Source organism: Odocoileus virginianus, chromosome 2 (genome assembly GCF_023699985.2).
Source record: "Odocoileus virginianus isolate 20LAN1187 ecotype Illinois chromosome 2, Ovbor_1.2, whole genome shotgun sequence".
In the NCBI taxonomy this organism is placed as follows: Eukaryota; Metazoa; Chordata; class Mammalia; order Artiodactyla; family Cervidae; genus Odocoileus; species Odocoileus virginianus.
Genome location: NC_069675.1, coordinates 26,690,355 through 26,715,646, shown reverse-complemented (window position 1 = coordinate 26,715,646; position 25,292 = coordinate 26,690,355). Strand labels below are relative to the sequence as shown.

Sequence of the window (25,292 nt, the reverse complement as noted above, 5' to 3'; positions counted from 1 at the left end):
ATTTCCTTTAGGATGGACCGATCTTCTTGCAGTCCATGGAACTCTCAAGAGTCTTCGCCAACACCACAGTTCAAAAACATCAATTCTTCGGTTCTCAGCTTTTTTATAGTCTAATTCTCACATCAATACATGGCTACTGAAAAAGCCTAACTTTGACTGTATGGACCTTTGTTGGCAAAGTAATGTCTCTGCTTTTTTTAAACGTTTTTTTAAATTGAAGGATAATTGCTTTATAGAGTTTTGTGGTTTTCTGTCATACAGCAACAAGAATCAGCCATAGGTATACCCATGTCCCCTCCCTCCCAAACCTCCCTCCCATCCCCCCCCCCCCCCCCCCCGACCCCACACATACCCTTCAGCTGTCACAGAGCCCCTGTTAGTTCCCTGGGTCTTACAGAAAATTCCCATCGGCAATCTGTTTTACACATGGTGTTGTAAATTTCTGTGTTGCTCTCTCCATCCATCTCCCCTTCTCCCTCCCCTCCTCCCACCTTCTCTGTAGGTCTGTTCTCCATGTCCGTTTCTCCATTGCCACCCTGAAAATAAATTCATCAGTGCCATCTCTTCAGGTTCCATATATATGTGTCAGTATATGATATTTATATTTCTCTTTCTGACTTACTTCACTCTGTATAATGGGCTCTAGTTTTGTCCACCTCAGATTCAAATGTGTTCCTTTCTATGGCTGAATCATATTCCATTGTATATATGTACCACAGCTTCTTTATCCATTTTCTGTCGATGGACATCTAGATTGCTTCCATGTTCTAGCTATTGTAAATAGAGCTGCAATGAACATTGGGGCATGTGTATCTTTTTTAGTTTCTGTTTCCTCAGGGTATATGCCTAGAAGTGGGATTGCTGGCTTATATGGTGGTTTTATTCCCAGCTTTTTAAGGAGTCTCCACACCATCTTCCATAATGGCTGCATCAGTTTACATTCATACCAGCAGTGCAAGAGTGTTCCCTTTTCTCCACACCCTCTTCAGCATTTATTGTTTGTAGAGTTTTTGATGATGGCCATTCTGACTGGTGTGAGGTGGTATCTCATTGTAGTTTTGATTTGCATTTATCTGATAGTGAGTGATGTTGAGCATCTTTTCATGTGCTTGTTATCCATCTGTATGTCTTCTTTGGAGGAATGTCTCTTCAGGTCCATTTCCCACTTTTTTTGATTGGGTGGTTTGTCTTTTTGGTATTGAATTGTATAAGCTGCTTGTATGTTTTGGAAATTAATTCTTTATCAGTTGTTTCCCTTGGTATTATTTTCTCCATTCTGAGGGCTGTCTTCACCTTGTTTGTGCTTCCCTTTGTTGTGCAAAAGCTTTCAAATTTAATTAGGTCCCCCTTGTTTATTTTTGTTTTTATTTCCATTACTCTAGGAGGTGAGTCATAGAAGATCTTGCTTTGATTTATGTCATTGAGTGTTCTGCCTATGTTCTCTTCTAAGAGTTTAATAGTTTCTGGTCTTACATTTATGTCTTTAATCCATTTTGAGTTCTGCTTTTTAATATGCTGTTTAGGATGGTCATAGCTTTTCTTCCAAGGAGCAAGTGTCTTTTAATTTCATGGCTGCAGTCACCATCTGCAGTGATTTTGGAGCCCAAAAAAATAAAGTCTCTCACTGTTTCCATTGTTTCTCCATCTATTTGACATGAAGTGATGGGACCAGATGCCATGATCTTAGTTTTAGTTTTAAGGCAGCTTTTTCACTCTCCTCTTACTTTCATCAAGAGGCTGTTTAGTTCTTCTTTACTTTCTGTCATAAGGGTAGTGTCATCTGTGTATCTGAGGTTATTGATATTTCTCCCGGCAATCTTGATTCCAACTTGTGCTTCATCCAGCCTGGCATTTCTCATGAAATACTCTGCATACAAGTTAAATAAGCAGGGTGACAATATATAGCCTTGATGTACTCCTTTCCCTATTTGGAACCAGTCTGTTCCATGTCCAGTTCTAACTGTTACTTTTTGACCTGCATACAGATTTCTCAAGAGGCAGGTCAGGTGGTCTGGTATTCCCATCTCTTTAAGAATTTTCCACAGTTTTTTTGTGATCCACACAGTTAAATGCTTTGGCATAGTCAATAAAGCAGAATTAGATGTTTTTCTGGAGCTTCTTGCTTTTTCTATGATCCATTGGATGTTGGCAATTTGATCTCTGGTTCCTCTGAGTTTTCTAAATCCAACTTGAAAATCTGGAAGTTCACAGTTGACCTACTGTTGAAGCCAGGCTTGGAGAATATTGAGCATTACTTTGCTAGCCTGTGAGATGAGTACGCTTGTGCAGTAGTTAGAACATTTTTTGGCATTTACTTTCTTTGGGATTCAAATGAAAACCAACCTTTTCCAGTCCTGTGGCTTCTGCTGAGTTTTCTGGATTTGCTGGCATATTGAGTGCAGCACCTTCACAGCATCATCTTTTAGTATTTGAAATAGCTCAACTGGAATTTGATTACCTCCACTAGCTTTGTTCATAGTGATGCTTTATAGGAATTGTTAAATAAAAAAGCACCCACAATAATATATTTTGATATAATAGTTTATTTTTTTTCTTTAAGATAAAAAGTGGATTTATTTAGAGAGAAATACACTCCCCAGACAGAGTGTGGGCCATCTCAGAAGGTGAGAATGGCCTTGTAGTATATTTTTATAAATAAAGCTTGAATAACTTCTACTCTATTATTGTGTTCTGCATGAATAAATTTATTGCCTATAAATCCTTGGATGAAGAACTTTTATTTACTGTTGAGTGTTCCTTTCAGTATTTTAGAGAGCTGGCAGACTTTGAAGGTTTTGTCCAACCCCAAATAAAGTTTATTTTGCATTAAAGACTTATTTTTAAGTGATTATTTCTGCCAATGTTTACCTTAGAAATATCTCAAATATATTTAAAGTGTTTTTAAAGTATCTATAGTTTTTTAAACTTTGACAATTTGTTCTGTATTTAACATTTTACTTGAAAATAGTTTTAAAATTTATATAAAGTTTCAAAAAGATATATACTTTTCCTTTTTTATGTAGCAGTGAAATTGCTGAATTATATAGTAACTCTCTTTAACCTTTTGAAGAACTGCCATACTGTTGTCCAAAGTGGCTACCCTATTTTACCTTTCCACCAACACTTTATGAGGATTCTGTTTCTTTATATCCTAATTCATACTTACTCTCTTTTTTATTGTGGCCATCTTTTTATGAAGTCATATCTCATTATGGTTTTGATTTGCATTTCTCTAGTAAAAACTGATGTTGAGCATCTTTCTATGTACTCATTGAACATTTCTATATTATCTTTGAAAAAATATGTCCGTGGCCCTTTTGAATATTTTTAGTTATTGTGTCTTTTTACTGTTGAGTTATGAGTTGTATGTTCTAGGTATAAGTCCTTTGTATGATATATGATTTGCAAAACTTTAAATTTTTTTGCTAAGGGCTTTCTTTTCACTTTCTTGATGATATTCTTTGAGGTATAAAGAATATAATCTTGTTGAAGTTGAATCTGTGTATTTTTTTCTTGTGTTGATTATGCTTATGGTGTTTTACTTAAGGCTTTATGTAACTTAAGACTATGTATTTTCTCATGTATTTTCTTCTAAGTGTTTTATATCAAGTGGTGTGATCAATTTTGAGATAATTTTTGTGTATGTTGTGTGGAAACAATCCAACTTCATACTTATGCATGGTGACCATCTATTGTCCCAGCGTCACTTATTGAAAAGGCTATTTTCCCCATTAAATTGTCTTAGCACCCTTGTTGACATTCACTTGATGGTAGATGTATAGATTTATTTCTGGACTGTCAGTTCTATTCTGTTGATTTGTATGTTTCTCTTTAATGCCACACTGTTGTTTACTGTAGTTTGTAATTGAGAAGTGACAGTCCTTCAGGTTTGTTCTTTTTTTAAACAAGATTGACTTGGTTATGCTGGGTCCCTTTAATTTCTATTTGAATCTTGGAATTAGTTGTTCAATTTCTGCAACAAAACCGATTGGGATTTGGTAGGGGTTATATTGAATTTATGAATTAATTTGGGGATTAGTGCCATTTAGCAATATTAAGCCTTTTGATCCATGGACTTGGGATGTCTTTCCATTTATTTATTTTTTTATTTTATCCATTTTTTTATTCAATTAAAAAATAATGTTTATAGTTTTCAAGAGTATAAGTTTTGAACTTATTTTGTTAAATTTATTCCTAAGTATTTTATTCTTGTTGGTGTAATGGTAAATAGAATTTTTTAAAATTATTCTCATAATGTTTATTGCTAGTGTGTAGAATTGATTATCCTGCAACCATGCTGAACTGTATTAGTTCAAATAGTTTTATAGTGAATTTCTTAGGATTTAGTGTAAGCAAGATCATATTATCTGCAAATAGAGATAGTTTTACTTCTTTCTTTTAATCTAGAGGCCTTTTATTTCTTGCTTAATTTTCCAGGATAGAACCTTTAATACAGTGTTGACTAGAAGTGCTAGAGGAGACACCCTTGTAATCATAGAGAGAAAACATCCAGTCTTTTACTGTTAAATATTATGTTATCTGTGGAGTTTTTGTATGCACCTTTTATCATGCTTAAGAGTTTGCTTTCTGTTCCTAGTTTATTGAGTATTCTTTATCATGAACAACTGCTGGAATTTTTTCAAATATTATTTCTGCATTTATTGACATGACCATGTAATTTTTGTTTTTTTATTCTATTGTTAATGATGTATTATGTTAGCTGCTTTTTGGATGTTAAACTAACCTTGCATTCCTGGAATTAATTCCTTTTAAGCCTCATATATAATCTTAAATATGTTTATGAGTTTGGTTTACTAGTATTTTATTGAGAATGTTTGCATCTATATTCATAAGAAGTAGCAGTCTTTACATTTTTCTTGCAGTGTTCTTGTCTGGTTTTGGTATTCGGGTAAACAGAATCAGGAAGTTTTTTTTGTTCCTATTGTATTTTTCGAGGAGCTTGTGATGAATTGGTATTGATTCTTCTTTAAATGTTTAGTGGAATTCAGCCGTGTAGCCATATGAGCCTGGGTTTTTCCTTGTGGGAAAATTTAAAATTATTAATTCTGTCTCTGCTTGTTAGGGATCATTTTGAATTTCCTGTTTCTTTTTTGTTCTATTTTGGAAGTTTGTGTCTTTTTAGGAATTTGTTCTTTTGAGTGACCTAATTTGGCATAGTATTCTCTTATGATCCCTTTCATTTTTATTTCTATATTATTCATATTAATGGCTCCTTTCATTCCTGGTTTTGATAATTGAAATGTCTCCTTCTTTTCCTTGGTCATCTAGTGAAAGGCTTGTTGATTTTGGTGATATTTTCCAAGACCTAGCTTCTGATTTTGTTGATATTTTTTGTTGTTTTCTATTCTGTATTTTATTTAGTTCTCTTCCATTGTTTATTATTTTCTTCCTTCTGCTTGCTTTAGGTTTGCTCTGTTTGCTCTTTTTTGAGGAGCGTTTTTAATGCGTTTTAAAATAATTATTCTTTTAATATACTAATTAAGATCAGAGACAGCTTGATCTGAATTTAAATTCCTCTTTTGCTACTTGCTGGCTTTTTGATTTGAGACAAGTTAGTCTTAGAAGAATTATCATATAAAAGTAAAATGATAGCACATGCATTACTGGTGGCTTTGAAGATAGTGCTTAGATGGACCTGACAATTAGTAAGTGCTCAATAAATGGTAATAATTAGCATTTGTTAAATATTCCACTTAGAGTTTTGCATATTTGTATTTATCTTAGTGATGTCTTTTAACAAATAAAGGAAGTATATCCTTCTAAGCCTAGTTAACAGTCTGCAACCTTTCTGGCACCAGAGACCAGTTTTGTGGAAGATAATTTTTCCACAGGCCTAGGGTGTGAGGGTGGGGTAGCATGTGGGGTGGATGGTTTCAGGGTGATTTAAGCCCTTTACATTTACAGTGTGCTTTGTTTCTATTATTTCTATTTATTGTGTACTTTATTTCTATTGTTATTACATCAGCTCTGCCGCAGATTATCAGACAGTAGATCCCAGAGGCTGGGAGCCTCTGCTCTCAGTTCAGTTCAGTTCAAGTCTCTCAGTCATCATGTCTGACTCTTGGTGACCCCATGGACTGCAGCACACCAGGTTTCCCTGTCCATCACCAACTCCCGGAGCTTACTGAAACTCATGTCCATTGAGTTGATGATGCCATCCAACTATCTCATCCTCTGTCGTCCCCTTCTCCCGCTTTCAATCTTTCCCAGCATCAGGGTCTCTTCCAGTGAGTCAGTTCTTCGCATCAGGTGGCCAAAGTATTGGAGTTTCAGCTTCAGCATCAGTCCTTCCAATGAATATTCAGAACTGATTTCCTTTAGGATGGACTGGTTTGATCTCCTTGCATTCCAAGGGACTCTCAAGAGTCTTCTCTAACACCACAGTTCAAAAGCATCAATTCTTTGGCACTCAGCTTTCTTTATAGTCCAACTCTCACATCCATCCATGACTACTTAAAAAACCATAACTTTGATTAGACAGACCTTTGTTGGCAAAGTAATGTCTCTACTTTTTAATATGCTGTCTAGGTTGGTCATAGGTTTTCTTCCAAGGAGCAAGTGTTTTTTTAATTTCATGGCTGCAGCCACCATCTACAGTAATTTTGGAGCTCTAGGTGATCAAAAACTTTCAGTTGGTAGAATCTGAAATGAGATTTTAGATCACTGAAGTCTCTTCTTGTGACTATCATAGGCTTTGTATCTCTATTTTATTTTGGAAAAAGTATTTAAAAAATGAGTATTTTTGAATACATTCTTGGTAAATAGATGAATGCACAATTGATAGAACTCTAACCTGGGTAACCTCCCAGTTTGTTTCACAAGTGTTGACTTGTTAAATTGATCATTTATATATTTTGTGGGTCATCATTCTTTGCTCTACATGTTTGCACTCAGATTCTGGCAATTAACCGTGGAGAAAATTTGAAGATACTGACTGTCAAGGTTAATATTCCTGATGGAGTAAAGAAAGAGTTCTGCAGGTGGTGCATACAAAACAGGTCTGTTTATAGGTTTTTACAGAATTTTCTTTCTTTCATTTTTAAAATGCTTTATCGAGATCTATATGGAAAGATGTCCATTGTGTTAAAAAAACAAACAATGGGTAGATATAGTATATTTACGTTTTTATAAAACATGTGTTAGTTGAAATAGGAACTATCTGGGAAGTATGTAAGAATTATTAATAATGGTTATTTCTGGGAACAAGGACTTTCAGTTTAATCTGTATCATATAAATCTTTTATAAAGAGCCTTTTTTTAAAAAAAAAGATGAATTAACAGAAACATACTGTGTATAGTATATCTGAAGTCTTTTGTTCATTAAGGATAACTGAGGCAAAATTTTATCAGATATTATATGAATAATGAATGAATAACTGGCCACTAGCCCTTTTTATTTTTTAAAATTAGCTTTTAGTATCAGTGCATGGGTTAGTCTTATAAAGTAAATCATTCTGTCCCCAAATGTTTGTCATATCACTTTGAGAAAATATTACACTAAAGTGGTTCTGTAGTAGATTGTCATGCAGTAGATTTAAAGAGAACTATACCCTATATCCATTTCTGTTTTAAATATGGGAAAATGAAAGCTAGATGGAGAGAGCCTACCTTTATCTATAGATACAAAATCGGGGGGAGTGTATTTCTTTGCCAAAGTGGAGTATATTTCTTTGTCTAAAAGGGTTAGCAAAGCATGTCAAAAGCACACATGTAAGCCCTGGGTCTTTTTCATTTGTTTATAGTACTTTCTTTAAAAAAATTTTTTTAGAATTTTAATTTCTTTATTTTTAATTGAAGGATTATTGCTTTACAATATTGGTTTGATTTCTGCCATACAGCAGCATGAATTAGCTATAGGTGTACACATGTCCCTTCCCGCTTGAACCTCTCTCCCACTTCCCACCCCTGCCTACCCCTCTAAGTTGTTAGAGAGCCCCAGTTTTACAGTACTTTCTTGACCTATGTAGGTATTTGAGGTTTGTGACCTCTGTCTTAATCTGCGTGCTTCATTGTACACATCTTATATAGCATGTGTTTTGTATTGTGAGATTTAATTAAAGTGCTGCCCTTCTTGGTATTTATTCAGAGATGTTTAACTGTTGAGTTAGGGAAGTATCATCATCATAACAGTATTACACATTTAAAGGGCTGCAGTTACTATAAACATTACTCTCACATATGCTCTAGGAAAGCAAAAACCTCATGTGACTCACTTGTGGTGGTCTGGAACCTACCTACGTGACAATATCTCTGAGGTATGCCTATAACAGCAACAGAATATAAAAATAATAACTGTTTTAATTCACACCTTAGTTCTCCCTACCTCTCATGCCAGGAAGAAACAGGGTTTGGATGGAGGGAAGGATATATATTCTACGTAAAATCACATTCATTCAAATTAAAAAGCAAAACTGTATTCTACTCAAGTAATACCCTTCTATGGAAGGGATTCAGTTTGTTGTTATATAGCCTTTCGTGTGTGTGTGTGTGTCTGTGTGCACGCTCAGTTGTGTCTGTCTGTGACCCCATGGACTGTAGCCCACCAGGCTCCCCTGTCCATGGGAGTTTTCCAGGCAAGAATACTGGGGTGGGTAGCCATTCCTTTCTCTGAGGGATCTTCCCAACCCAGGGATCAAACCCAGGTCTCCTGCATTGTAGGCAGATTCTTTACCGCAGAGCCACCAGGGAAGCTCTTGTATCATATTATAACTGTTTAAATATTTGTTCACTGAAATTTAGTTAATTTCCTAGCTGAGATAAGTAAGGGAGATGACAGTGTCCCTGAAGTATATTAATGGCTTATTAAGAATGATTGATAAAATATTAGTATTTTTCTATTAAAGAGCCATTGAAGGATGCAGGCAGAAATGCTATAGTTGTAGGTGGAGTACACAGGAGGGGTAGGGCTGAGTTTGTTTGTCCTTTTAAGCTTGTGTTTTTCTCTTACTATTCTTTCTTAAATTTCTACTAATGATGGGTTCTCTGGTATTTATATTTATCAGTATGTATGCAGATATACTGCCTAGTAGAGCAGTACAACCTCAGGAATAGAGTGAGTTCTACTCAAGAATGACAAGAGGCAGTAAATAAAACCAAGTTTCTCCTTTACTCAATCTGTTTTAACTCTCAGGAAGAGATTAAGAAATAGTAAAAGAAGGATACAGTGCTTGTCTTAGCTTCAGCTGCCATAGCAAAATACCATACACTGGGTAGCTTAAACAACAGAAATTTTCTCCCAGTTCTGGAAGCTGGAAGTCGAAGATCGAGGTCAGGCTGACTTGGATTTTGATGGGAACCCTCTTTGTGGCTTGCACACAGTTGCCTTCTCATTATGTCCTCACCCGGCATTGTGGAGAGGCAGGTATCTGATGTTTCTTCTTATGTGGGCACTAATCCCATCATGGAGACCCTGCCTTCATGACCTCATCTAAACCTAATTATCTCCCAACAGCCCCATCTCCATCCAATTTAGGGGTTAGGACTTCAACATACTAATTTTAGGGGCATAATTCAGTCTGTAACAGTGCTTCAGTAATTTTTGTGACTTTCTTATAGCTAAAAAATTTTGGCCATTATTAATAATGCCTTGGGGACTCTCCCCAGAATAGGTTTTTCCTCCCTTAAGTTTTACATTTGGCCATGGTTACCAGGTTTTTAAAAATAAGAACTCCAGATGTCATACTAATAATTTTCAGACATCACAGCCTCTCCTCACAGATTATGTTGCTTTGGCTTCAGTAAAGTTTCTTCCCCCCCTTTTCTTTTCCACTTCCCCTCTCTTCTTCCAGGAGCCCTTTTATGGTCTTATTCTTGTTACATCGGTGTTAGTATAGGCTTTTCTTTTTTGCAGGTGGAGACCACGTGGCTTTGCAAGGCCAGAGTTAATGAAGATCTTATACAACTCACTGGATGATTCCTTTAAACGCCTTATTTATCCTCTCCTTTGTAGAGAGTTCAGGTATGCATCTTGTGTTATTTAACTTTGTATACTGTTTATTTTTATGTATGGTAATAAGCCCATTAAAGCGTGCAGTAAATATTTGTTGATCCATTAACCAAGCCAGAGAACTGAGTCAGAATCACAGAGTCTTAAATTTAAGCCTAGATTTCAATCTGTAGAGGCATTCACATGCATAGATCACAAAACATAGCTCTTAATTACAGTATACTTTTCAAATCTTGACCACTTAATGTGTACCCCTTCCAGTTCTGCAATACCAGTCTTTCAGTTTGACAACCAAACCAAACAAATGGTTTTATTGATGAGAGATTTGGCTTGGGAGAAACAAACTAAGCAGTTAACAGAGAAGTTAGTTGGCAGCAGTTTCAGAGGTAAGAGAGCCAAAAAAGGCATAAGGAAATCAGTAGAATGCATGATGAATGTGTTACTATGAGAGAAGGCTAACATATATGTTTTAAACTCCAAATGGGAATTGTTCGGAGGAATGATTATCAGCAGTGATGAGCAAATATTATAAGACTGTTAAAGTGACCATCTAAATGGACTAGCAGAAGAACTAAGGTTTACAAAGAACTGCAAAAGAGGTGAGGTACTGAATTCTTTGTAAGGGAGGAGATGGACAGAAATGTTGGGAGGTGAAAACCCTCTCTTCTGCCTCTCTCTAACCTTTATCTTGGTAGTTAGCCTTTAGACACCAGCCAAGCCTTCATATATTCTTTCCTTTGTGCTATAGATTTTCTTTATTCTGACTTATTTAAAGGTTTTAGCAAGAGTCACCGGAAACTATAAATTTGTAGCCATCTCTTCAGCCTCACTAGAATTTATAGCAGCCTTTGTGTTTGTCTCTTTTTCCTTTCCTGGACTTGACCGTTGATTTTGGAGGCATTAGGGTAGGGAGTGAGCAGATACTTTTAAAAAGGACATATAGCTACTTTCTGTCCAGCTTCTTTTTATCAAGGTTGTTCATTGTCTTGATTCATCCTTTTTAGCCCAGACATCCCTTAAAAATATTGTTTCTTTTGGAACCCTATCTCATTTCAAGTCTGTGAAGTAACATAACTTGCATTTGAGTGCTAGGATATGATGTTTTTAAAAAGGGCTTTTGTTCTTAATGAAGAAAAAAAAAAAGAAAATTATCTTACTAAAATTTTAATTCCCTTTTTGCTATATATTTGTCACTTTCTTATTTGCATATAACATCCAGTGGTGCTTTTGACATTTTTGTATATATTTGATGTGAGTATTTTTATTGCCTGTGGAATAATCTCATTGAGATTTAATATATTCAGTTTGGTGTGGGATATTTAATGTATAATTCTTCTCTGACTTTCCTTAGCAGTGTCAAGTGAGAGCATTTCCCTTCTCTTTTTATAAAATGCCTGTGGTTAAAAAAATATATCTTATCCCAGTCCATAAGTTGGTTTGCAGACATTGTCTACAGATGTGTCACTTGGTAGAAATACTTGTAATTACCTTAACAGCAGTTGAGAGGGAAAGCCCCTTAAGATTTATTTCTTAAAGAAAATTACTTTAATTCTCTAATTAAAAAGAAATTTGTTCAAATGTAGAAAAATTGAAAGAATCGGTAAAACACAAAGGAAAAAAAAAGCACATAGCTCCACTCCTTAGTTTGCCAGGCTCTTTCTTCATTCATGGGTGCATATTAAAAGAGGTCGTATAGACTATATTGTTTTGCAGCTACTTTACTCAGTTGACTAAAATTCATAGTCTACTTCTACATTTTTGTCTCCTTGACTTCATGATCATTTATCCATGTTTCCTTTTTTTACACATACCCCTTTCATCAAGACTACATTATCAGTATTATCAAGTGTTGTCTTTTATACTGTCTTTTATTGTATCTTGATTTTGCTTCCTCTTTATCTCCATCTTTACTAGGAGAAAATATATCCATGGTTAGTTCAGGATATCATTGTTTCTTATCTGAATAACTGTTCTAGGGTCATAGATGATCTCTGTCTTGAATTTCCTAATACATATTCCACATTGCTGTCCTTAAATTCCCATCTGATTATTTCACACTCTTCTAACTTAAAATCCTTCAGTGGGTCTTCTTCCAGAATGAAATCCAAGCTCTTTAGAAGAACCTTTCTTCTGCAGCCCTTTGTCTTGATATTTCTTTTTACTTTTTTGTGTGACATTACTTGCTTTTTCTATAATTGAACCATGAACTTTTATATATGCTGCTTCTGTTGCCTGTAATAAAAGCCACTCTTCCTACCTTTGTTTGCTTAACTATTACTTACCCTTCTTGATTCACCTGAGAAGACATTTCTTTTAGAAAGTTCTCCTAATTTAGCCATCCCTGTGATGTATATTATACTCATCTGTTTAATTTTTCTGTTTCTTTCACTTGACAGTGATATCCAGGACAGGGTTTTTTTTTTTTTTCAGTTTTGTCTTTCACACTGATCACAGTACCTTATGTAAGACTGAATACAAATGCTCACTCAATAAATAAAAAGTGAAGATTTAGAAGTACTTGTAATGATATTTGCATGTTGCTTGGCTGAAAATGGGGAGAATGATGTTGAAATATTAGGCAAAATGAGGGAAAACCCTTAAGAAACTGAATTAAGCCCAAAAAACAAATGTTTGTTAGCTTTAGTTAGCTATGTATGCCTTTAGATATGTAGATAATTCTACCTCAACACTGACCTGTGCTCTGAATTGCTTTTGTTTTTGTGACCATTGGCATGCACTTTTTTTTAAAACCTTGTCTAATAGAGAAGAGATAATTTTATAGATTCTTATTGAATTTCAGGAAATAATACATTAAGAAATGTTAAGTAGATGAATCATGTAGAACTTAGTTTCCAAATGCTTCTTAAGTCCACTGTGCTCAGTCCCTTCAGCTTCAGTTGTGTCTGACTCTCTGTGATGCTGTTGACTGTAGCCCGCCAGGCTCCTCTGTCCATGGGATTCTCTAGGCAAGACTTCTGGAGTGGGTTGCCATTCCCTCCTCCAGGGGATCTTCTTGACCCAGGGATCCAACCTGGATCTCCTGCATTGCAAGTGGATTCTTTACTGCTGAGCCACCGAGGAAGCCCTTAAGTCCAATACAGACATATTTTTTTTATCCTAGAAAAAGTTTTAAAATTAGACTTGTAAAAGCTTCTCTGGATAAAATTGGAGAGTTATTTATATGAGGTATGGTTCTGGACTGATATTAGTATCTGTGATCAAGTCACATCACTGTGAGAATGCCAAAGGGAATGGAATAAAATGAGAAGATGGCATTGAGAGATACTTAGGTGAAGGGTGTAAAACTAAGTATTGATGGAGGAGGCTACTTGGATTCAATAATTTATCACTAATCATATGTTTATATTTTTAATCAGCTGATAAACTTCAATTTGACATTCTTTGTAATGTCCAAATCTTGATATACTCTGTCTCTATCATATACACAGATAAATATCTGTGTACATGTAGATTTCTTCTATAAGGGAGAGCAGGTGGAGAAGAAGGGCAGTATGGCAAACTCTGCAGGTTTGATGCCACAAAATTGTGGTACATGTATTACTGAAATTAGCAAAAAGAAACTCAATGCAATTTTGTATGTGATTTTTCTTTTTCCTCTTAAGTTACTTTGTTGTAATGAATGCGCTAGTGAGGAATAATTATACAAAGTGAATTGTGTTCTTTTTCTGGAAGAAAATTTGAATGAATGAAAACCTGAATACTTTATCTTTTTTTCTTCTCCTTTTCTGTTTCTAAAGAGCCAAACTAACATCAGATGCAGAGAAGGAGTCAGTAATGATGTTTGGACGGAATCTTCGTCAGCTCCTTTTAACAAGCCCTGTCCCAGGGCGTACCTTGATGGGAGTGGATCCTGGTTATAAACACGGTTGCAAATTAGCTGTAATTTCTCCAACTAGTAAGCATATCTTTCATTTTTTTGGTACAGAAGTTGGTTGGTCATAAATTTCACTTCATGTATTTCATGAGAATGTAGAAATAATCTTAATTTTCAAGGAATAGAAGATGATTTACTCACAAAAAGGGATATAGGAATCAGAATCATACTTTCTGTTTGTCCTATTTGTTGACCTAAACACTCAACTTTTACTTTTATGCCCTTCCCTGGGTCACAGTGGAGATATTGAGGATTAACTGGGTTCAGACTTTAATAACTTTATTTATCCCCCATCAACTTCTATTTGTTGTGATGCAGTTAGGTATGATACATTTTAATACTGTATATATTTTAAATACCACAAGATATTTTTATTGTTTTGTCCAGTCAGTATTTTTTTTTTCCTGTTTACTCATTTATTTGCCCTTTCTATTATCTTCATTTCTTTCTACATTTCTGTGTCCAATGGAGATCATTTTCTTTCTTCTCTAAACTCTAGCCTGTTACTTTTTAATGTGGATCAGGTATTGAAAAATTGTCTCAATTTTTTTTTCTTGACTGAAAGTTTCTGATTTGCCTTCAGATTTGAAAAATATTTTGCTGGGTATAGAATTCAAGATTGGCAGTTATTTTCAGTAAAGTAAAGATGTCTTTTTTCTCTTCTGACTACTAGTTTCTATTTAGAAGTCAGCCAAAAATCTTATTATTGTTTCTTTGAAGGTAATAATTTTTTCCTCTAACTGATAAAGTTTTTTCTTTTCGGTTTTCAAAAGTTTTCTTACATACTTAGTTCTTTGTGTGTGTGTATTGTTTGTTTTGAGGGGAGGAGAACATGAATTGTGCTTGAGGTTTGTAGAACTTCTTGAATCTTTTTTCTGGAATTCTGATTACATGTATTTTAGATCATTCAATTTCTTATTCTATTTCCAATTCTCTTACTTTCCATTGACTGTCTTTATAATTAATCCTTTATTCTGCTATATCTAATGTGCTATTAAATCCACCCATTGAGTTATTTAAGGTACTGTGTTTTTAAGTTTTTGAATTTCCATTTGATACTTATAAAAATGAGTTATAGTTCTGTGGTGAACTTCTTCACTTTTTTTTTTTTTATTATTTACATTTTTCTTACGTTTCTTTTGGTTTAAGTTTTCCATTTCTGGAATAACTTTTTATTTCACATTTAATTCATTCCTATATTCTTTCATCTTATTTCTGATGTTTTCTAGTTCTGACTTATTTTTTTCTCATTTTCTATAATCTTTTTTTGTTTGTTTGTTTGTTTTTATATATATTAAGTTACAATCTTTCCCTGTTTGTGGGCACATCTTTCTGTAAGGATATCCTACTAATCTTTTTTGTTTCCTGATTTGAGAAATAATCATTCTATGTGAAATTTGACTGTGATGCTTTTCTGTTGCTTAATTATATGTAAAATGAGTTTTCCTCAACTTTTAGGATGGAAGGCTGGGTTAGGGTAGCTGCGTATCTCCAGAACTGTCATTTCTACTTTTTCCAAATTATTCGGAAGAAAACTTTTATATCTATTGGGAAAGAGAGATAGCCTTATACTTGTTGAAATTTGCTTTCTTCCCTTTTATCTAGACTCTTTTGCCCCCTTTGCCCATACTGTCCTTGCTGTGTGCTTAGTCGCTCAGTCGTGTCCCACTCTTTACGACCCCAAGGACTGTAGCCTATCTGGCTCCTCTGTCCATGGGGATGCTCCAGGCAAGAATACTGGACTGGGTTGCTGTGCCTTCCTCCAGAGGATCTTCCCAACCCAGGGATCGAACCCAGGTCTCCTGCATTGCAGGCAGATTCTTTACCATCTGAGCCAGTAGGGAAGCCCAGTGTGGATAGGATTCTGTACAGTTTTTTTCTCACTGTGACATTTTTGTCTTGAGTATCCTACAGGTTAGTTTCAAGAGTTCAGAGATCAGAGTTTTCTAATCATTTCTGAACTTACTGTGCAACGTTTATACTGACCTATAAGTTAGAGTATGCAAAAGTCTTTCAGTTTTACTTCCTGGTGTCAATTTTGCCAGTTTTGATTTCCAGGGAAGTACCTTCTGATATTTTGAGTCTTTTTCAGATCTCAGGTCCACGAGATTCTCCATTCTCTCTGCCTCGTCTGATAGAAATGCTGATACACGTTGGCCTTGGTAGTTGTTGGTTCATTGTTCCCACCTGCTCATCTTTTGGGTTTTGTGGGGATACATTTTTTAATAAATGTATTCATGGGCTTTTTATTTTGCTGTCCCAGTTCTTTTTTCATGTTATGTGTTTTTATAGCATTAATAAATGGCTGGTGTATTTCGTCAGTGTTCTTTCCTGCATTTGTTGAGCGCTCATGTGGCTTTTACCCCTTACTCTGTTTGTGCTGTTCATAGGGTAGTTCTTCTTAGAGTTTTATGCACACATATGTACATGCATATACACATATAGATTTTCAATCTGTCTTAAGACTTTTCCAGAATTTATTCTAATCTAAATTAACATAAAGTTTTTATAGTAATGTCTCTGCATCTTCTAAATTCATTTGTAATATAATTTATTTATGTCATCTTTCTTTTTCTTGATTGGTGTTGCTAAATTTATGTATTTTTCTTAACAGGTGATTTTTAATTTTAAACTTCATTGATCTTCTCTGTTATATGAGTTTTCTTTTTTTTCTGTTTCATTTATTTCTGCTTTTTTAACTTTTATCATTTTCTTCCTTACACTTTCTTTGAGATTATTCTACTGGCCTTTTCCTAACTTCCTAAGTTGGTCATTTAGCTCATAACATCTTTTCTTTAGGTAGTTACCATGATATTTTAAAATGTATTTCTGGCTGAAATATTGTTTAGTATAGAACAGATCACAGTTCACAAATACGTAGCTAAAAAAACTTACACAAGGTCAGGAAATTTACATATCTATAAACCAAAGGAAGAAATAGAATAGTATTATAACACTCTGATATATAATAAATTTTCAGTAAATGTTAGCTTTTACTATTTTTGATGTTAAGTGTTTTTAAAAATCATTTCTCTTTTAGGTGTCATGGCATATTATCTAGTTAGTAATGATTTTGTGTAGCAAAATGGAGTCCTAGTAACTCTGAAAGTATCAAAATTTCAGAGTCCTTATGGCAGTATCTGATTAAAGAATATTGAGACAGTAGCATAGAATCATACATGCCATGTGTAAAACAGGTAGTCAGTGGGAGTTTGCTGAGTGACACAGGGAGCTCAAACCGGTGCTCTGGGACAGCCTAGACGTGTGGGATTGGGTGGGAGATGAAGGGCGGGTTCAGGAGAGGAGGGGCGTATGTATACCTATAGCTAATTCAAGCTGATGTATGGCAGAAACCAACATAATACTGTGAAGCAATTATCTTCCAATTAAAAATAAATAAATTTTAAAAAGAAATATACACACACACACACACACACACACACACACACACACACACACATATATATAAAAAGAAAGATTCAGACTGCATTTTATTTTATTTTATTTTTTTTTCAAATTAATTAAACATTTATTTATTTATTTATTTTGTTTGTTTTAGTTTATTTATTTTTTTCCAATCCTTTTTTTTTTTTTCTTCCATTTATTTTTATTTGTTGGAGGCTAATTACTTTACAACATTGCAGTGGTTTTTGTCATACATTGAAATGAATTAGCCATGGATTTACATGTATTCCCCCAGACTGCATTTTAAAACAAGATAAATCAGTTTGCTCTTCAGTTTCAACTTGCTTAATCAAATCAGTGGTGTTTTATGTTTCGTAATTTCTTACAAAATGGCTTATTTCTTTTATTTTTTCCTAAGGTCAGATACTTCATACTGACGTGGTATACTTACATTGTGGACAAGGCTTCCGAGAGGCAGAGAAAATAAAGAGGCTCTTGCTGAATTTCAAGTATGAAAATAAGTAACCTTTTGAGTACTTTAGTGGCTCAGCCAATCAGAGATAACCTTTGAAGTTCCTAATTTGGAGGGGGTATCAAGGGAAGTGCCTTGATGTGAGAAAAGGAGCTGTGTGAAACCATGCTGGGGTAAATTGCTGGAGAACTCTGCTGTTTGGAGACTGGAGGAATGCTGCCCCCTTCTTCTGCAGCCTTCACTAAACAAAGTTGATAATATGAGTGAAAGTGACCATTTAATTCTTCAGTTTGGGCTTTTTCTTTCTCTTTCTTCCTTCTCCCCTTTCTTCCTTCTTCCCTCCCTCCCTCTCTTTCTTTCTTTTTCATAGATCTGAGGAATGGATTTGGCAGTAGTTAGAAGCTTCAGATGGAGAAGGAAATGGCAGCCCACTCCAGTATTCTTGCCTGGAGAATCCCAGGGATGGCGGAGCCTGGTGGGCTGCTGTCTAAGGGGTCGCACAGAGTCGGACATGACTGAAGTGACTTAGCAGCAGCAGCAGCAGCAGAAGCTTCAGAAATTACTTGAAAACATATGATGTAATTCAGTCATAGTTCTTTATTATGGCTTAGAATGTTCTCTTATTCAGTTACATTTCAATTACATTTTATGCAAAGATGGGCACAATAAAGGATAGAAACGTTATGGACCTATCAGAAGCAAAAGATATTAGCAAGAGGTGGCAAAAATACACAGAATAACTATAGAAAAACAATCTTAATGACTAAGATAACCCTGATGGTGTGATCACTCACCTAGAGCCAGACATCCTGTAGTGTGAAGTCAAGTGGGCCTTAAGAATGATCACTGTGAACAAAGCTAGTGGAGGTGATGGAATTCCAACTGAGCTATTCCAAATCCTAAAAAGATGATGCTGTGAAAGTGCTGCACTCAATATGCCAGCAAATTTGGAAAACTCAGCAGTGGCCACATGCAGCATTGGTAAAGGACAGTTTTCATTCCGATCCCAAAGAAAGGCAATGTTAAAGAATGTTCCAAGTACTGCAAATTGCACTCATCTCACACACTAGCCAAGTAATGCTCAAAATTCTCCAAGCCAGGCTTCAATAGCACGTGAACCGAGAACTTCCAGATGTTTAAGCTGGGTTTAGAAAAGGCACAGGAACCAGAGATCAAATTGCCAACATCTGTTGGATCATAGAAAAAGCAAGAGAATTCCAGAAATACGTCTGCTTCATTGACTATGCCAAAACCTTTGACTGTGTGGATCATAACAAACTGTGGAAAATTCTTAAAGAGATGGGAATGCCATACCACCTGATCTGCCTCCTGAGAAATCTATATGCAGGTCAAGAAGCAACAGTTTAGAATCAGATGTGGACAACAGACTGGTTCCAAATTGGGAAAGGAGTACGTCAAAGCTCTATGTTGTCACCATGCTTATTTAATTTGTATGTAGAGTACATCATGTGAAATGCCAGGCTGGATGAAGCACAAGCTGGAATCAAAATTTCTGAGAGAAACGTCAATAACCCCAGATATGCAGAGGACCTCACCCTTGTGTCAGAAAGTGAAGAGGAACTAAAGAGCCTCTTGAAAGTCAGAGAGGAGAGTGAAAAAGCTGGCTTAAAACTCAACATTCAAAAAACTAGAGATCGTGGCATATGGTTCCATCACTTTATGGGAAATAGATGGGGAAACAGTGGAAGCAATGTCAGACTTTATTTTTTGGGGGCTCCAAAATCACAGCAGATTGTGATTGCAGGTGTGAAAATAAAAGACAGTTGCTCCTTGGAAGAAAAGCTGTAATTAACCTAGACAACATATTAAAAAGCAGAGACATTGCTTTGCCAACAGAGGTCTGTAGAGTCAAAGCTGTGGTTTTTCCAGCAGTCATGTATGGGTGTGAGAGTTGGACCATAAAGAAAGTTGAGAGCTGAAGAATTGATGCTTTTGAACTGCGGTGTTGCAGAAGACTCTTGAGAGTCTTTTACAGCAAGGAGATCCAACCAGTCAGTCCTAAAGGAAATCAGTCCTGTATATTCATTGGAAGTACTGATGCTGAAGTTCCAATATTTTGGCGACCTGATGCAAAGAACTGACTCATTGGAAAAGATGCTGATGCTGGGAAAGGTTGAAGGCAAGAGGAGAAGGGGACGACAGAGGATGAAATGGTTGAATGGCATCACCAACTCGATGGACATGAATTTGAGCAAGCTCTGGGAGTTGGAAAGCAAGCTTCTGGAAAGGGAAGCCTGGTGTGGTGCAGCCTATGGGGTTTTAAAGAGTCAGACATGACTGAGCAACTGAACTGAACTGTTCACTTACTCTTGCCTAAATTTGGTTACTTCTAGGTGGGGAGAAAGCTGACTGTTTTTGAGACTGTGTGACATAAAACATTTCTCCAGTGACCTCCTGTAATACCAAGTGCAGAGGCAGTGTCTTTTATTCTACATAAGTCTGCACTGCCCTTGTGAGATAGTGGAGAGGTTGCTTGGATATGTGAGACAATGCAGTTATTATACAATCATATAATACTGTTTGTGCATTCTGTCCATTTTCTCCTGATTGATTTATAAGCATGCCTTGATCTCATCCTTTTTTTCATTCTGTTTCTTCTTCAAGCTGCAGCACAGTGGTGATTGGAAATGGAACTGCCTGCCGGGAAACAGAAGCTTACTTTGCTGACCTGATAATGAAAAACTACTTTGCACCACTGGATGTCGTTTACTGGTAAAGATGTTAGGAATTTTTTTTTTTTTTTTTTTTTTTTGAGAGGCAAGGGAACTTCTGAAGTTCTTCAGTGATGAATTCTTCTTTCTCTTAAGATGTATATCTTTTTGTCCTCATATATCAATACTCTTCCCATTCTTAAGAGCTTTGCAGGACAATGTAAAGTGTCTGTCTCTTGGAGAAATTTGAGTTTCAGTATCATAAAACTGCTTACAGATGCAGCAACTTAGGGTTTGGATTCATGGGATTTTCCAGGCTGTGCATTGTATGAGGGCTGTAGCTAACTAGTGACTAAGTAGAATAGTGTCCAGGCCCAGCTGCTGTAGACTGTGGATAGCTTAGTCTTCTTCTCCAAAAGTCTTTCTTTTTTTAAATATATTTATTTTTAATTAAAGGCTAATTGCTTTACAGTATTATGTTGTCTTCTGCCATATGTCAGCATAGGTCAGCCATAGATCCTTATGTCCCATCCCTCTTGAACCTCCTCCTTGTGACCTACCCATCCCACCCTTTTAGTTTGTCACAGAGCCCCGGATTTAAGCTCCCTGTGTCATACAGCAAATTCTCACTGGCTAGCTATTATATTTTACATATGGTAATGTTTGTGTTTCAGTTTGATGTCTGTGAGTCATTAGTCTTCGGAACTGAGAGCCAAGGTCAGTATTAAAAATTGAGAACTTTGCTGATGTTCCTCTCTCGTTTGTCTCTTCATCACATGCTTTCATCTTGTAAGGCATACAATTGACTTCTAAATAGCTTTGCATTAACGGGACCTAGATCTGTAGTAGTTCCGCTCCTGGATATGTAGTAATTCTGCTTTCATTCACCATTGTTTCCTCACTTTCCTTTTAAACCTCAGATAGCCATCTTTCCCTTTTCCAAAGTACGGTAGAATGCTAATTTAATTCTATGAGAAAAGATAGTTACAATGGATGATATCTAGGGGAAAACACGAGAGCCATCTCCCACTACTTTTTGAAAAATGTAATTCAGCTAATAAGTATGTGATCAGGATCAACAAAACAAAAACAAAACCCATTACAGGAAGAAGAGCGCTAGGATCCATTCTGACAGGCCAGAAGATGGGGGGCTTTTATTTAGTGTAGTATTCCTTGGTACGTGGAATTGTATTGTAGTTTAGTCCTTGTGCCAAGGGGCTTCCCTGGTGGCTGATGGTAAAGAGTCTGCCTGCAGTGCAGGAGACCTGGGTTCAATCCCTGGGTTGGGAATATCCCCTGGAGAAGGGAATGGCTACCCACTCCAGTATTCTTACCTGGAGAATTCCATAGACAGAGGAGCCTGGCGGACTACAGTCCATGGGGTCACAAAGAGTTGGACTGACTGAGTGACTGACCCTTTCACTGCTTTTTTCACTTTTCTATGCCAGGAGTATAATCAAATGTTAGAAAAGCAAATTCAGGGTAGCCAAAGGGGATTAGAAGGGTAGGGTCAATCTGTAGGTGACATGGGATCATGATTCAGGATAGGATCAGGTTGAACTGTCTGTCTTAGCTTTTTTCCCTCTCCTTCATGTTGGTTAGGTCGGTCTAGGAAGTACTGTGAATCTTCCCTATTCTGGGAATTGCACAGATATACCCAGTCCTTTTGAGAATGTAAGACTAGGATCTGACATAGCTAATTCATTTTCTTTCTGGCAACTTCTCTGATTTCTGTTTAACTTGTTCACATTCAGTTCTGTCACTCAGTCGTGTCTGACTCTTTGCGACCCCATGAACCGCAGCATGCCAGGCCTCCCTGTCCATCAACAACTCCCGGAGTTCACCCAAACCCATGTCCACTGAGTCGGTGATGCCATCCAACCATCTCATCCTCTGTCATCCCCTTCTCCTCCTGCCTTCAGTCTTTCCCAGCATCAAGATCTTTTCAAATGAGTCAACTCTTCGCATCAGGTGGCCAAAGTATTGGAGTTTCAGCTTCAATATCAGTTCTTCCAATGAACCCCCAGGACTGACCTCCTATAGGATGGACTGGTTGGATCTCCTTGCAGTCCAAGGGACTCTCAAGAGTCTTCTCCAATACCACAGTTCAAAAGCATCAGTTCTTTGGCGCTCAGCTTTCTTTATAGTGCAACTCTCACATCCATACATGACTACTGAAAAAACCATAGCCTTGACTAGATGGACCTTTGTTTGCAAAGTAATGTCTTTGTTTTTTAATATGCTGTCTAGGTTGGTCATAACTTTCCTTCTAAGGAGTAAGCAACTTTTAATTTTAGGCTGCAGTCACCATCTGCAGTGATTTTGGAGCCCAGAAAAATAAAGTCAGCCACTGTTTCCACTGTTTCCCATCTATTTGCAATGAAGTGATGGGACCAGATGCCATGATCTTAATTTCTTAATGTTGAGCTTTAAGCCAACTTTTTCACTCCTCTTTCACTTTCATCAAGAGGATCTTTAGTTCTTCACTTTCTGCATAAGGATGGTGTCATCTGCATATCTGAGATTATTGATATTTCTCCCAGCAATCTTGATTCCAGCTTGTGCTTCCTCCAGCCCAGCATTTCTCATGATGTACTCTGCATATAAGTTAAATAAGCAGGGTGACAATATATAGCCTTGACGTACTCCTTTTCCTATTTGGAACCAGTCTGTTGGTCCATGTCCAGTTCTAACTGTTGCTTCCTGACCTGCATACAGCTTTATCAAGAGGCAGTTCAGGTGGTCTGGTATTCCCATCTCTTTCAGAATTTTCCACAGTTTATTGTGATCCACACAGTCAAAGGCTTTGGCATAGTCAATAAAGCAGAATTAGATGTTTTTCTGGAACTCTCTTGCTTTTTTGATGATCCAGCGGATGTTGGCAATTTGATCTCTGGTTCCTCTGCCTTTTTAAAATCCAGCTTGAACATCTGGAAGTTCACAGTTCACATATTGCTGAAGCCTGACTTGGAGAATTTTGAGCATTACTTCACTAGCATGTGAGATGAGTCCAATTGTGCGGTAGTTTGAGCATTCTTTGGCATTGCCTTTCTTTGGGATTGGAATGAAAACTGACCTTTTCCAGTCCTGTGGCCACTGCTGAGTTTTCCAAATTTGCTGGCATATTGAGTGCAGCACTTTCACAGCTATTCACAAAATGTTCACAAAATAATGTTCACATTAATTTGATATAAATATCTTGCATACATTTACAATGATTGTAAATAGAACTTTTCAGATCATTAAAAACATTAAATAGTGAAGACTTGTTGGATTTTATCTGAATTTGCCTAGAGATTCTCCCCTTTCTTGAACTTGCAGCAATGTGTGATAGTAGAAAGAGGGTGAGCTTTGGAGCCAGAAAAATCTGCGTCTATCTTTTGTTGTCACCATGTTATGCATGGTGACTTGCTAGTTATGCATGTTTGGAAGTCTTACTCCGCCTCTCTGGTCTTCTCTTTACCTCATCATTAAAGTGGGGAATGCTTTAATGCCTGGCTTACTAAAAATGCAATAAATGTGTAAATGGATCAGAAAATGGAAAGACATAGAGAATGCTTTTGCTTTCAGTAATAACATTTTTAAATTTTCTTTATAATTATTTCCATATTCAATATTAAAACTTTCTTTAATATTTCTTTTTTTGTTGTATTAAGAATTGCTTTACTATATTACTTTGCATCTCTATAAAGGAACACTTTTTTCATGTTAATTTTGTTCCCCAACCATAGTACAGAATTCTTTCATTGCTTATAATTAGTTTTTCCATTCATTTTCTTGGATTTCAAGAGAATATACGATCATATCATTTGTAAAAGGTATTGAATTTATCAATTCTTTTTCTAGTTGTAAACCTTTTTATTTTCTTCTCTTCTTTAATGGTATCATACAGTATCTTTGAAAAGCTATTAAATAGTAATGATAGTGGATTTTGTCCCCTCCTTTAGTTTTATTAGAACGCTTCTAGTATTTCCTTTAAGTATGTTACTGCCTTTGTATATATTTTTTTAAATCATTTAAAGGAAATAGTCTTTATTTATGAGAGTTTTAAAAATACAGATTCCTATTGTACTTAAAAAAATCAAAAATAAAAGATAACATTAATGCTTTTTCAGAATTTTGCCATAATTTTCTCTAAAGAGTTTTTTTTTCTCTTTTGATCAATATGCTGAATTCCAAAAGTAGATGTCTTAACAATTGAACCATCTTTGCAGTTCTAATGTGAACTTTATCATAGTATATAATTCTTTTAACGTACTTTTGGAATATATTTGCTAGTATTTCATTATGTGCTTTTGAAATCCTTAAATGATACAAATACATCATCAGAATTTACAGTGTCAGCTTTAGGAAAATCAGCTGTTCAATTTCATTTTGTTATCATTTTGCCAGTTCAACATACCTTTATGAAGAAACCATGTTTTCTCATCCAATGCCTTGACATGGCATTGCAAGCTACATTTAACTTGAAATTTCCAAGCTTTCTTTGGCAGTCATTTTTAATATTCCTGAACAGATCATCTAATGGACATTCCTATAATTCTGTCAGCTACTTATTTATCCTGAAAAACCTTTTCCTGACTTATCCACCAGCACGTTTCTTCTTATGTATTCCTTCTAACAACTTTTGCCCTGATTTACCTGCCATAGGTTAACATACAGCATGATTTATCTTGTAACTTGTAAACCTCATGCATTCTGACCCATCTATCCAACTTCTGTCTCAATCATTTCTCTTAATAAACTCTGGCACTTATACCTTCTATGGAGACAGTCATCCAAAGCTTCAATCTCAATTACCAAAGGGAAAAAAAAATCTGGATTAAATTATAGATTATAACATGTTGGAGCTTAGTTTGTCACACATGTTTAAAGTTGGAA

At 35.9% G+C, this 25,292-nt stretch overlaps 1 protein-coding gene across 1 annotated transcript in view; it reads left to right on the top strand.

Moving 5' to 3' along the window:
• The window catches only part of SRBD1 (S1 RNA binding domain 1), a 237,660-nt gene that overhangs the window by 48,024 nt on the left and 164,344 nt on the right, over positions 1-25,292 (top strand). Inside the window, exons 10-14 of the mRNA XM_020903216.2 lie at positions 6,916-7,019; positions 9,872-9,979; positions 13,726-13,883; positions 17,686-17,776; positions 20,365-20,472. Of these exons, the coding sequence (XP_020758875.2) occupies positions 6,916-7,019; positions 9,872-9,979; positions 13,726-13,883; positions 17,686-17,776; positions 20,365-20,472 (569 nt within the window). The remainder of the gene's footprint in view (positions 1-6,915; positions 7,020-9,871; positions 9,980-13,725; positions 13,884-17,685; positions 17,777-20,364; positions 20,473-25,292) is intronic.